Source organism: Monodelphis domestica, chromosome 1 (genome assembly GCF_027887165.1).
Source record: "Monodelphis domestica isolate mMonDom1 chromosome 1, mMonDom1.pri, whole genome shotgun sequence".
NCBI classification, from domain to species: domain Eukaryota; kingdom Metazoa; phylum Chordata; class Mammalia; order Didelphimorphia; family Didelphidae; genus Monodelphis; species Monodelphis domestica.
This window is the reverse complement of record NC_077227.1, coordinates 54,411,992-54,426,924: the sequence shown is the minus strand read 5'-3', so window position 1 is coordinate 54,426,924 and position 14,933 is coordinate 54,411,992. Positions and strand designations below refer to the sequence as shown.

Genomic DNA, 14,933 nt, shown 5'->3' with positions numbered 1-14,933 from the left:
AAATCCTTTTTGAGTTCCTCCATGAATTCTTTGTGGGCTTGAAAGAAATTCATATTTTTCTTGGAGGCCTTGGATAAAGCATTATTAGACTGTTGACTTCTGAGTTTTGAGTCTATCCTATTCCCAAAATAACTTTCTCTTTTGAGTTTCTTTTGTTGTTGTTTGCTCATTTTCATGTTTTTTTCCTTTGCTTTTAGTTTACAAAATTATTAAAAGTTGGTCTTTGTAACTGTGATGAAGAGAGCACTGTTGCAAGCTTCAGGTTTTTTGTGCAGTTGTCTTCAGAGCTGGCTCTCGGGTATCTATTTGCTTTCAGTTCTTCCAAGGTGGTATGATGTAAGGAGAGGTGAGTAACCTCAAGCACTCTTTTCCCTCTTGGAACTATGACCAGGGTCCCCTGCTTCCCTGTGTCTGTAAGTGCTTGTGTATGCTGGTGCTTCTCCTCACTCTGCAACTACTACACCCCAGGAATGCAACCTGGCTCTGTAAATGGCAATATAACAAGAGTCTTACACTCAGAGCCAGCAAAGGGACTCCTGTAATCCCCTTCAAAGGAGCTGTCTGACTCACTTTATCATCTGTGGCTGAGAGTTTTGGAAGCCTTGGCTACTGCTTTAGTTGCACCCAGGGCCTGTTGCCATCTTGAGGTCTGCCCTGGCACATTGTGTTCCACCTCTATACCAGTGCACTAGATTCCTCATGCCAGCCTTCTAAGTTGTTTTGGGCTGAAAATTTTCTTATCTTTTTGTGGATTATGCTGCTCCAGAATTCATTTTGAGGTGTTATATCATTGCTTTTTGGAGGGTAATTTGGTAGAAATCAGATGGGTCCCTGTACCTTCTCCACCATCTTGGCTCCACCTTCTTAACTATACTTTTATGGACTTAAAATTTAAAAACCATGTTAGAGTGAAGGTTAAGTTTTGCATTAAAAGCTAGTTAACACAAAAGAAATTACATAGTCTTGTGGATAATGAAATGAATAGAAGAAAAAGAGTCCAAAGTGCTGATGTTAGCTGAGTCACTTGTATGATCTGCAAGTAAGTCATCCAAGCTTTGGGTGACTTGGTTCCCTCAAGTCCAAAAGGAAGATAACACTGATTCTACCTTGATGATGTTCTGAGTTCTTTGTAATCTTGTTTTATAAAACATTCAAGCATTCTAAAAGATGATAACATAAACTGAGGGTGTTACCGATTGCTACCTCTCATTCCTCATCTGTCTTCATTATGGTCTCTCTTTCCCTTTCAGCTGAGCATCATAATGTCTTATGAGTCTATTCTTCTTCCACTATTATCTCCCATGGATATTGCAGTTCCAGTTAGTATTCTCCTGCTGAAGACCCCCTGGCCCCCCAATCAGTTTTCATCTCTGACTTTTCTCTTGAGCTGGGAAAGCCCCATGTGTCCCAGATCCAAAACTTAACATTTCTAAAACAATTACATCTCATACTTAGTTCTCTTTTCCAACTTGATTATTTCTGCTAATTTTCCCATTCACTCAGGCTTGAAATCTGGTTAACTTTAATACTTTCCTCACTCTCTCTATAAAATTAGTCATCTTATTTACAAATCTTCCTGATTCTTCATTTGCATTGGCTCTCAAACCATCCCTTCCTTTCTGTTCTGTGAAAGAGAATTCTTTACTCTATTGTCTATCCTGACTTAACACTAACTTAAATATCTCATTAGATTGTGAAGACAGGATTAACTCTCCTTTGTCTACCCTCTGATTGAATCAACACAAGCTTGAACTAGGTGGAGGAGCTCACAAACCATTTAGTGAATTCACACCCTACTTAGTGCTAGGTGAGAAGTCAGCAAGATACTTGGAGAAGCCCCACCCTTTTTTCTAAATCAGTCAGAAACTTGTAAGAGTTCACACTCTCAGAAACTGTGAACTCTTTTGATGAGTATTCACTTCTCCAGAAGGTATGAACTGGTTCCCACAAACACTGCCCCCTGGGCAGTGCTAGATAATTTGGAAGCTGTGCTTGGCCCCTGTGAAGAGGGGAGGGGACAAGAAGCCAGTATAAATGGCCCTGAATTTCTGAGGCTAGAGGCAAGATGACTCCAAGAAGGAAGTCGGTTTCAAGAAGGAGTTGGACTTCAAGAAGGAAGTCAGTTTAAAGAAGAAGGTGGGCACAAGGAAAATAGTTGGCCTCAGGAGTCACCTTCAGCCCGAGTCATTGTCTTTAACTGCTTCTTGGAGGGAACTTGGGTGAGTGAATAGCTGGCTTTTCTTTACTGACCTCTGGAGAGAGTTTAAGGTCAACAAGTCCTGGCTAAGTCAAGCACCAGAGCAATGTTTAGTTAGATAGGCTAAATATCTTCTCTACCTTTTGAATTTCTCTACTTTCTCTTTCCATCTCTTTTGTAAATAAAAGCTATTAAAGGTCTCTTTGACTTTGAGCAATAACACTTTGAATCATATATTTTTGTCAAACCCTTACACCATAACCACAGCATTATCATCCCATAACACCTTGTTATTCCTTGCTTTATTTATTGTAACAGGCTTCCAAGTGGCCTCTTTCCCTTAGCATGGAACAGTAAAAAGAATATTGGACTTGAAGTCTGAGAACATGAATTTAAATCCTATGTGTTACTACTTGTGCAACTTTGAATAAGTCCTTTAACCAATCTGGGCTTCAATCTCTTCACCTGTAAGATGAGGAAGTTAGATTAAATGGCCTTTGAGATCCCTTCCAATTCTAAATATGTGATCCAATTTGTCATACACAATGATGCTACTAAATAATTTTTGTTAAGACATTGCTTTCAATACTTGCTTTGCTCAAAATCCTTCAAAGGTTTTCTGATTCCTACAGGGTAAAATTAAAATTATTTAGCCTGGCATTTAAGGAAATCCATATTTGGCCCCAAATTACCATTCAGGTCTTGTTTGTCAAAATATAGAATTTTTATATTTTACCTTGCCTTTTTTCTAGACATTTTATAATGAGAACTGGCAAAAAGCATCCAAGGTCTACATAATCTCCTATTATTCTCCTTAACAAACTTTTTGCTCTGTCTGAACTGGTCTAAAAACAGTCCTCCAAACATGCCCATAGTTATTCCACTCTCATGCCCTTGAACACACCACCCAATCTCTAGGCATGCTCAGAATGCCATTACTCTTTTTCTTGCCATCATTCAAGATCCATCCTAAAACTTCTGAGTGGGATTCTTCCTGATCATGCTAGTCCCCAGCACTTTCTAATATGATCTTTCCAGTGCCATTACCTGTCCTTAGCACATATTTCTATAGCACTTTAACCATTCCACATCCACATTTGTTAACTGTCAGCTATGCAGAGATCACCATGCTTAGAGGCTGGAGGAAATAGGTTTAAATAAGATATGGTTTACTGCTTATAGTAGGAAAAGGGGACTGATAAACAAAAACTATATAATAAAAACAGTAAATCTCATGTATTATGCTGTTAGACAGGATTACTTCCTCATGAACAGAAGCAGGTACAGATATACTTCTTTATATTCCTCAAGTGCCTAGCACAGTGTTTTACACACCATAAATGTGAAATAAAAATGATAATTTACTTCTTTTTCTTCATGTTACAATAACCTACAAAATCTAGAGCCTATAGACTTTTTAAAATGAAGGAAAAAAATTTCTTACAGGAGTTTGTCCATTAGAGAGAGATTTCTTGGCTGTAAGGGCATCCCGTGAACCAACAAACCATTCACATTTGGCTGGTGACCACCACCGACTGTTTGAGAGAGAATCATCTACAAGTCAAAAAACACATTCTTTATTTAACCTTTGGAATGCCTGTTTAGTTTCCTATCTCATCAAGTATTCATTTTACAGTAAAAAACAGAGCTTTTAAAAGGGGTTACTCTCTTAATCTGCTTCTTAGTAGATTCCTAATTGGTGAATTGTCCCTAGTCTCAATCAATCCTAGACTGGGGTCCAAGGTGATTTTGGAAGGTTCTTTTTAGGTCTGAGAAAAGGATATCCTATCAAAGAAAAAAGGAATTTTCATAAGTAGGAAGAAAATAAATTATGTCTTTTTTTTTAACAATAATAAATAAGAGCCTGTGCAAATATAAAAAGAAAAGGTTCAAATAAAATAAAAAACCATCCACAGTAAATGAGGTAAACTTGTCCCTTCTACTCTATGTCCTTATAGTTAAAGACAATCCATAATCTGTGACATTGTTCCCAATTTTCCATCAAAAGTCAACAAATTGTTGCACTTGTATTTACAATTTAACTCTTGAGAGGCAGTGGGAAGGAATAACATTTAAAAAAAATCTGGTACAATCTAGAAGCTCTTTTTTGATCTGAGGTAAATCTATCATTGGCTCTTGGCTCTTGTTCAGTTTCTTCCCAGCATTAAGGCCAGCTGCTCCCCACATCAACTGCTATAGAAACTTTCATTCATTTATTTATTTTTTAATGGCACATCTCATGTGAAAAACTTACACTTCAAATCTCCCCCTTTATATATCCAACCTATGCAAACTTTTTATAATAATTGCTAAGAAAAAGTAAAGTCTATGTTATGTCGTGGAGACATGAGTTGGATGTTTTATTTCCAACAGATAACATCAGATTGTCTAGAAGAAAGTTTGAGTGAGTTAGGATTGTCCAAATTTCAGTTCAAAAGCTGGAATGACCTCTTTTCTGAGTCAACAGACATCCTCTTAAAACTTGAGGATATAAGAATAAACACATGACCAATCACAAAAGGTCATTTTTTTCTACCATAGATTTCTCTAAACTAACTTTTCCCTCTCTTTGATTTGCCCATTCTATCTGGACTGTGAACTTTATGTATCCAAAAAAGGTTCAATGTAAGGATTGCAAAGGAGAAAAGAATAAAAGAAAAAAGAGAGAGCAGGAAAAAGAAAGAAGAAAATATAAAGAAAAACCCAAGATAGTTCTCAAGATTGTTGTGTGAGATGAGATGAAAATAATATATTCTTCATAAAATTTAGATTAATGTATCTGAGATTACTATAAGGAATATGTTATAGCTAGTTCTTTAAAAGGCCTGGCTAAGTTATATCATTTAGCTAAACTAAAATTATGAAAATAGTTTTTTCTTATTATTTTTATTACAAAATATATTTTTTTCATGAATTAATGAACATGATAAAGATTTTTACCCATTTCTGGATCATGATGACCAAAATAGAAATGACAAAGACTATACCCCATGAGAAAACCTTACTGTTATATAGTTCCAGGCTATCCAAGGAGCTGGTTTCATAAGCTTACTGGATTTGAAGTAATGGAGAGCACCTTCGACTGTGGCACTCGAGGTAATACCAAGGGCTGAGGTTCACATGGCATACAAGGGCTTCCAGAATCAGATCGTGTAGTCAAAGCATTGCTCTCATCATCTACGGGAAGAAACAAAGGTGAGCCTTTTTCATTTAAGAGTCATGGCAGCATGACTTTACAAACTGGTTCAAGGGTCATCTCAAAGAACTGGAGGTCTTGGAGGTTGGAGAGAAAATGTTAGCAGACAAGAGTTTTGCTCTAAGTAGCAAATAAACCCTTTAAATGATTTCTCCCTACATGTGTTAAGTAGGAGGTAAGAAAACAAGAGGAGCTTTACATGAAATTTCCTTTCTTAGGAAAAGACAGAAAAAAGATTTCCATCTCTGAAATTAAAGGACCCCTAGGGAAACAGATCTTGACCCACCTTAAAAATTACTAATTATGAATCCCAGGACTTGTTAAAGAATTGTCCATTTTTTCCCCTCACATAAAATCACCAGGGTCATTTTACACAATAAAAGATAGCATTATCTTAAACATGATCATCACACCACTGATCCACCATCAGCAGTGATCACTTATTTTAGATTCCTATAATCAATTACATGTATCTGCAGTACTATGGAAGTTCTTTGAGGATAGAATGTTCCAGAGTGCCTTGTACACAGCCTTTTTTTTTTTAACTCTTATCTTTCATCTTAGAATCCAATACTGTATATTGGTTTTAAGGCAGAAATGTACTAAAGGCTAGGCAAATGGGGGTTAAGTGATTTGCTCAGGGTCACATAGTTAGCAAGTATTGGAGGCCAGATTTGAACCTAGGACCTCTCATTTTCCAGGTCTGACTCACAATCCAGTTAGCCACCTAGTTCCCCCTACATAGACATTTAATAAATATTTGATGGATTTAATTGTAAGGCAGCTGACTGGTATAAGAGCATAATCTGCAGTTCTTGAATGGCTAGCTGACCTACATGGGACTCCAGCATCAATGCTTCTAATACTTCTATCTGTTGGCCTTATTATCTCAGTACTTAAAATAAACTGATTTATATCACTGATACTAGGATCAACAAAAACAGTTTTAAAAGCTGATTATTTATTTCTTCTTAGAGATTAAATCTTCCCTTGTTACCAAAACCTTAAGAAGAAAAGTCAAGTTCAAGTCTCTGGTATAGCTGAATCTAACATCTTGGAACCTTTCCACTGTTCTCATTAAACATCCAAGTAAAAAAAAAAAATCCTGAAGATGGTGGAGTAGAAACCGGTAAGTTCAAAACCACCATAAGGATTTCCTCCAAACAATCTTAAAATAACAAAACGAATACAGGAGTGAAAGAACCAACAAGGAGACAGAGTGAAGCCACTTTCATGCAGAGAATAACCTGAAAGGTAGGCAGAGAGCATCTGGGGCACTGAGGTGAGAGGAGAGCATGGCCAGCTGGAGGGTACAGCAATGAATAAGGAATACATGATTCAGCAAGCCAGGAGCAAACCCTCCCCTCCCTACCCCCATCTAGAGTTACAGATTCTGAATCTGAGCCCAAATCAAAATCCAGACCCTGAGACCCTACTGGGCCAACAGTAGTTGCAACCCAATACATAGCCCTTAAAGTTCCAAGAAAACCTGCAGTGAGGTATGGAATTCTAGTCTGGGGCAGCCTGTGCTACTGTGTAGCCTAATCTGTGTGGGCCCAGAGAGAAGTTGGGAGTCCCAGTCTGGGCTTGTGGTAAGGACCTGAATTCCACTTTGGGGCAGTTTGTGTGGCACTCTGGGTCGGTATAGACCTAGAGCTGCACCCCTGGTTCCCTGGAGGGGGCAGTCTGCCTTTGGGGGCCTGGGCCTGTCTGGCCCCTGCCAAAGCTCAAGGAGAAGTCTCAGACAGCCTAAGGGAGTACCTGATCTGAATGAGACCAAAAGTCTCTGCCCAAGCCTGACATTAGACTTTGAGTCATTAGCAGTTTCAGGGGGTGCCTGAATCAGCAGTAGCTTTCTGAGTGCCATCTTGGAAGAGCTGTGTGAATCTTAAAATTTCTCAGACTCTACCTTGGAACATTATTTTAAGGTTATGGTTAAGGTTATTCCCCATTTAAACAATGGAGGTACTTGATCAGGAATGTATTGGGAACTTTACATTACTCCACCCATTCTTAGGCATATTTTAGGGGAAGATAAAGTTGTAAAGCTCCTTAGTGAACAATGACTTAACTCATACTTATAGTGAGGCCAAAACCTTAAGCTAGGTCTATTTTTAGATCTAATACAAAAGGGTGCTAAGTACCTATGAAGGTCAAATTAATCACTAAAAGGTCAAGCAATTTACAAAAGGGAAATATTAGCAAAAAGGTGTGAAGTAGTCAGAAGATGTAATCTACCCGGAGAAGGTGAGAACTGAAAACTAAGAATGGGCAGTCCCAGGAAAAGCTTCTACTGTGATTGGTAGACGTGAAAATTTAGGGGAGGTGACACAAGAGAAATTTCTCTTTAAAAGGAGCTGTCTGAACCAGTTCAAGGTAGTTTGATTTAGTTCAGCTTTGGAAGCTGAATTGGAGGTCAGGAGTCAGAGGAGGCTGCTGGGTCTCTGAACATTAGAGTTTTGCTTGGAAAGATCTTGTGGGGAGTGATTAAAGACTGACTAGTCTCTCTTAAAGCTCAGGCCTAGGCCCTTTCCTACTATTTCCTCTTACTCTGTCTCTCTCCCTTCCCTTAATTCCTTTATTTGTATTAATTAAAATCTCCATAAAATCCAGATGACTTGGGTATTCCATGTTTGGGAATTTTCCCATGGCAACCACTTATTTTTTATTTAAATCAAGACACTAAAAATTATCTTTTACAGTTTTGGGCAATTCACAGTCTTGAAACCCATATTTTCACGATCACAGCTGAAACTTGAGAAACCCAGAAATAAGGCATCAAGAAAGAACTGAAGTTTAAGAGAGTGCCCTATCCTCTTGGAGAACAAAGCTTACTTATTGAAAATTGAGGAAAAAGTCTGGGAAAATGAGCAAACATTAAAGAAACACCACCACCTAAAGAGCAAGACACAGACACAAAAGGGAACAGTGAAAGCAAAATGAACACACTCAAAACTCCAAAGAAAAATATGAATTGGACTCAGATTCTGGAAGAGCTCAAAAAGGATTTCAAAAATCAATTAAGAGAGGCAGAGGAAGAGAAATGAAAGCAATGCAAGAGGAAATGAGCCAAATGAAAAAGGAGCCTCAAAAGCTCACAGAAGAAAATAATTTCTTAAAAATTAGAATCATGAGACATCAAGAAACAATAAAACAAAATCAAAAGAACAAAAAAACAGAAGAAAATGTGAAATACCTTATTGCAAAACCAACTGACCTGGAAAATAAATCCAGGAAAGACAATTTAAGAGTTATTGGACTACCTGAAAACCATGATCAAAAAAAAAAAAAGGTCAGATATAATAATACAAGAAATTGTCAAAGAAAACTGCCCAGATATTCTTGAACAAGAGAGTCAAACAGAAATGGAAAGGATCCACAGATCACCTCCAGAAAGAAATCCCCAAATGACAACTCCCAAGAATATAATAGCTAAACTCAAGAGTCCCAAACCAAGGAGAAAATATTGTAAGTAGCCAGAAAGAAACAATTCAAATACCATGGAGCACAAGTCAGGATTACACAGGATTTAGCAGCCTCCACATTATTGGATTAAAAGGTGTGGAATATGATATTCCAGAAGATGAAATATCTAGGTTTAAAACCCAGAATCATCTATCCAGCAAAACTAAGTATATTCTTTTTTTTGGGGGGGGGAAATGTTCATTCAATAAAATTGAAGATTTCCAAGCATTCCTGATGAAAAGATTAGACCTAAACATAAAATCTGAAGTCCAAACACAAGACCCAAAAGAAGCTTAAAAAGGTAAATAAGAAAGAGAAAATTTAAGGGGCTCAGTAAGGTGAAAATGTATGTATTCCTACATGGAAAGCAGATATTTGTAATTCTTAAAAATTCTTATTAGTAGTAGAGCATTTAGAAGGAATATACATATACAAAGGGTAGGGAATTAAGCTGATTAGGATATGATATACAAAAAAAAATTAAGGGGGTAAAAAAGAGGATTACAGTGAGAGAAAAATAAAGGGACTGACGGAATGGTGTAAATTATTTCACCTAAAGAAGTGTGAAAAACTATTACAGTGGAGGGGAGGATGAGGGTTGTGATGGACAATGCTTAAACTTTACTCTCATTGTAACAGGCTCAGAGAGGGAATAACAGCCATATTCATTGGGGAAACAGAATCCTATTTTACTCTAAAGAGAAGTAGGAGAGGAATAAGACAAGAGAAGCGGGGTGGTAATAGGAGGGAAGGGAAAGTTGGTGTGAGGGTGATAAAAAGCAAAACAGCAGTGAAGGACAGATTGAAAGGAAAAAAGAGTAGGATCAAAAGGGGAAAATAAGATGTAGGGGAATACAGAGTTGGTAATCACAACTGTGAATGTGAATGGTATGAACTCACCCATAAAATGGATGTGAAGAGCAGAGTGGATTAAAAACCAGAAACCTACTATATACTGTTTACAAGAAACATATTTGAGGAAAGGTGACACACACAGTGTTAAAGGTAAGGGACTAGAGCAGAATTTGTTGTGCATTATCTAAAGTAAATCATGATCTCAGAAAAAGCTAAAGCAAAAATAGATCTGATTGAAAGAGATACAGAAGGAAATTACATATTGCTAAAAAGTACTATAAACAGTGAAGTAATATCAATACTAAACACATATGCACCAAATGTTATAACCTCTAAATTTTTAAAGGAGTAATTAAATGAACTTCAGGAGGAAACTGGCAATAAAATTATACTAGTGGGGGACCTCAACTTCCCCTTTCAGATCTAGATAAATCAAACCAAAAAATAAATAAGAAAGAAGTAAAGGAAGTGAATGAAATCTTAGAAAAGTTAGAACTAATAAATCTCTAGAGAGAAATGAATGAGAATAGAAAGGAATATACCTTCTTTTCAGCAGTACATGACTCTTACACAAAAATTAACCATGTAGTAAGGCATAAATACTTCACAACCAGAAAGCAGAAATAATAAATGCATCCTTTTCAGATCATAATGCAATAAAAATTGTATCAATAAAGCTCCGTGGAAAGATAAGTCAAAAATTAATTGGGGATGAAATAATCTAATGCTAAAAAAGGGTGGGTCAAAGAACAAATTATAGAAACAATTTATATCTCTAAATGCTTATATCAGTAAAACAGAGAAAATGCAGATCACTGATTTGGGCATGCCACTAAGAAAACTAGAAAAAGGACAAATTAAAAATCCTCATTTAAAGACTAAATTAGAAATCCTAAAAATTAAAGGAGAAATTAATAAAATTGAAAGTAGAACAATTGAACTAATAAATAAGAATATGAGTTAATTTTATGAAGAAAGAAAAAACTAGACAGAGCACTGGTTAATTTGATTTTAAAAAGGAAAGGAGAATATAGTTATATGCCAATGTAAAATTGAGATTTGAACTCTGGACTTCAATCCCCACAAGTCCTTGCTCCACTTCCCCAAAATGCTTTGTAATCTCACGGAATTCTGAGGTGGGCGAGATCAAGAAGGTACTTAAGCTGATTGCAAAGGCTTTTGAGCTCTCTCTTTTTTGGACTTCCGTTCTGGAGCAGACGTGGCTCTTTCCATAATGTAGGTGAGGTCTTGTCTAGGCCTATGGCCTAGGCACGTTTTCCTTATCCTGTATTTTCTTTAATCCTTAATCCTTAATAAACCTCTAAAAAATATAATACTCCTTGTAGAGAGAAACAAATTTCTACCTGCCTCAGTCTCCCCTAAATTTTAATCTTTACAGTTGGCGAGCCAGGTAGGAGGAGGTATCAGAGCAGGGGAGAGAGAAAAAGGGAGAGAGAAGAAACAGATTTTTCAAGCAGGAACCTTAATAGCAATGGGCTATTTAAAAGGATACCTTTTGACTGTTCTGGTAATTTCATTGATTTCACCTGCATGCCAGAAGAAAGATTCAGCCCAAAGATTCAACTTTGGGGAGGCAAATGGGTGGCTCAGCGAACTGATAGCCAGGCCTACAGACATGCAGTCCTGGGTTAAAATCTGGCCTCAGATACTTCCCAGCTATGGGGCCCTGAGCAGATCCCTTAAAACCCCATTGCCTAGCCCTTACCACTCTGCCTTCTGACAATAGACATTTAAATGGATAAGAACCCAAGGAACTTTGAAGAGACTAAAGGCTATATTCTAAGGCATTTCAGACTCCAATGGTTTATAAAAAATCTCTGTATTTCTATTGCATTTTGATATTTGCTTGGTTTAAGATATAACTTTGTGATTTTAAATTAATATATTACTGGATTCAATATTACTCTGTTATACTATTCATGGAATGTACTGAGTTTTTAAAATTCTGTTGTTTTCCCCCTATAACTGTGCTGAACAAATATTATTGTAATTAAGCCCATATATGAAAAAAACAGTTTTTCTATTTTGCCTCTGTAAAATTGTCATAGAGATAGATGGACTTCTTCAGGACTGGTTATAATTGTATAACAATCTTTAGAAAATTTAATATGCTAAATATCTCAAATGGTTTTTAAAAATATTATTTTTGTAATTTTTTTTTAACAATCTCTGGTTATTTTGCCTGCCCCTACCATGAGGTAAGGCCCATTTTAGTAGCTGAAGTGAAATTTATTTTATAACCCCCAACCTTCCCGCATTTCTAAATATGTGAATGGAAGTTGGGGCAGTTAATCTCAGGGCATTTGTATCCCTAAAAAGCCTCCAAAAAAGGAGCATCCCTTTATTTATACTCTTCAGCTCACTATTTTACTTGTACCAGAATGATATATAGATTTCTTGATTATGTTCTTAACCCAAGATGAGTTTTACTTTGTTTAAAAATATATATTTAAATACCAAGGTTGTAAGAATTGTGACAAATATCCACCAATTCATAGATTTAAAAATGCCATGCAGCAACTTATGTGAAATATGATAGTGTGTTTGTTTGCTATTGTAATTAATTGGGCTATTGAGAATTTTGGGGATTTTGATAACTACATATTTGTACTACTGTATTTTTAAAAATGAAAAAAATTATTAACCTTGTTCAATTCATTTGCTTTCTACTCACAGTGAGTATGGCTAGATATTAAGAGGAAATGGATCTCATTTTTGGTGAGAAAGCCTTATATTCTATATTTTCTTAGCTGACACAGAGTGTCAATGATTATAAGCTATATTTTTGAATTTTTTAAAGCTCTTTTTTTATTATATTTTTCTTGCATGTGCAATATACTATTTTTTTTCTCTCCTTTTTATATTTAAAGCACGTGTCACCAGAATTAAGGTTTTGATTTTTCAGTACTACAAGTTTGAAATACATTTGTCAGAGCATGCTTTTTAGCTTGTGACTATAAAAACGATGCCACTAATTATTTAAAAAATTATGGGACTTTGCTTAATGATTCTGTCTGATTCCAGGACAAGATATACACAAAAGAGCCATTGCACAGAGCCAAAGAAAACCCAATCCAGGATGGATTGATGCACTTCTAGGCCAATACAAAGGTCTTGAACCTAGTGTGAAGACTCGAGGTTACTGTGTTTATCATTGCTAGACGTAGGCTTTCCTTGTGTCCACACTCACTCTGAAGATACAGACGAGTATCCCCAAACTTGGCTCCTACTTGGCTCCTACAATCTGGTCCCTTTCTTTTATGCCTCTCATAGTGTGGTACCTTTCTGTAGTCCTGGCTATTGACTGGGTAAATACATCATTGCTTAGATCATTTTGATTGGACCCTGATTCAAGGACCTGTTAGCTAGATTTATTTTTCTTTTCACTTAGAATTTTTACACATAAGACTTTGATTGTCTATATTTTCATCCAGAGTTTTTTCTTTTTTTATTTGGATTTTTCTGATATCCTTTTAATTTCTCTTCCTATTGATTCATATACCTCATACCTCAGCCATGCATCCCTACGTGATCCTGTATTTGTCAATCACCCTCTTAACAGGGGGAATGTAAAAAATATTATTATTTAAATTGCAAAGTTTAAATTCCTTTTGAGAAGAATTTTAGGTAAAGAAGAAGAGGAAATGGATCTCATTTTTGGTGAGAAAGCCTTATATTCTATATTTTCTTAGCTGACACAGAGTGTCAATGATTATAAGCTATATTTTTGAATTTTTTAAAGCTCTTTTTTTATTATATTTTTCTTGCATGTGCAGGAACTGATGCAGAGTGAAACAAGCAGAACCAGGAGAACATTATATATAATAACAGCAATATTGAATGATGATTATCTGTGAAATTTTGGCTACTCTCAGCATTGAAATGATCTGGAACAATCCTAAAGAAGTTATGACATGGAATGTTGCTCACCTTCAGAGACAGAACTGTTGGAGTTATCTTTTACATCAGTATATTTCTAGTTTTATTTGGAAGTTTTGGTTATGTATAAATTTGCTTTTATAACAATGACCAATATGGAAGTGTCTTTTGCATGACAATAAAAAAGAAATTCCCTTCTGACTCTTCTTCAATCTCAAAATGTTAGCATTCCCTGTTCTTGAAGACCTTAGGTCTCATAATGATAGCAATGAAATAATCCTGTCCAATCTTCTTGAACCTTCTTTTCACTTTCAAAATTCTCAAGAGAATAATCTCACTTCCATACCCTACAAATAGCTTTCAACTCTACAAACCGTCCTGAAACTGAAGGTTATTTATGACTACCTATTTGCCAAACAGAATGATCTTTCCTCATTGCTGGACTTAGAATTTCAGAGCTGGGTGGGACATTAAAGACCACCAACCATGAGTCCCACTGCCACATCCCCTATATTAATTTTTAATAGATTCCTCTGTGTACATGTCTATCACTCTTCCTTTCCCTCCCTAAGAATTTAAGCTTCTTTAGAAGAGGATAAGTTTTGACTGCATACCTAGTCCCTAACCAAGGGCCTGGGTTACTGAGGATAGGAAGAGAGGTGGGATTTATTATTAATTACTACAACAAGTTTTGACCTAGCAGACTGCTGAGAGTCTTTGGGAAGCAATGGTGTACAGACAGGGAAACTCCTTGCTCTAGAGTACTGCCTGAAGCATTTAGGTTAAGTGACTTGCACACAGCCCCATAGCCAAAAGATATTAAAGGTGATGTCTTTCCAGTCTCAAGGCTAGCTTTCCATATAATGCACCCACTGGCACATAGAGGTTGGTTAATTAATGCCTGTGGGATTGGATTTATGGCTCACAGAAAAAGAAAGGCACCATGATACCACCAGATATTAATAAATTAGAAAGTTTTTGTTGCTTTTTAAAAAACCATGTTAGAGCTGTGTTGGCAAAGGTGTGACACGTATGCCCCATCACGGTGTAGGAAGGCTGTTCTGTTTCCCATTTCCACTGTGTGGGCCTAAGGACAATTCTCACATGCCTTGACCTTCTGCCCAGCAGCCCAATCCAAGCACTTCCTCCCTCCACTGTGTGGATAATACAGGGGACTCACAGGAGGCTTGAAGTACAGTTTGGGCATGCGATCTCTAAAAGGTTCACCAACACTGTGTTAGAGGATGTCATCAAAAGATAAAGCAAATGTAAAAACAACAGTGTTCAAATTTGGATATACTGTAAAGCTTAAAACTGCAA

The 14,933-nt window shown here is 36.6% G+C and overlaps 1 protein-coding gene across 5 annotated transcripts in view; it reads right to left on the bottom strand.

The window, feature by feature from the left end:
- FAM149B1 (family with sequence similarity 149 member B1) overlaps window positions 1–14,933 on the bottom strand; it is a 205,297-nt gene that overhangs the window by 163,270 nt on the left and 27,094 nt on the right. For all 5 annotated transcript variants that reach the window (XM_007478370.3, XM_056819372.1, XM_007478368.2 and 2 more), the window contains 2 exons: window positions 5,250–5,374; window positions 3,642–3,751 (listed from right to left, as the gene is read on the bottom strand). In XM_007478370.3, the coding sequence (XP_007478432.2) occupies window positions 3,642–3,751; window positions 5,250–5,374 (235 nt within the window). The remainder of the gene's footprint in view (window positions 1–3,641; window positions 3,752–5,249; window positions 5,375–14,933) is intronic.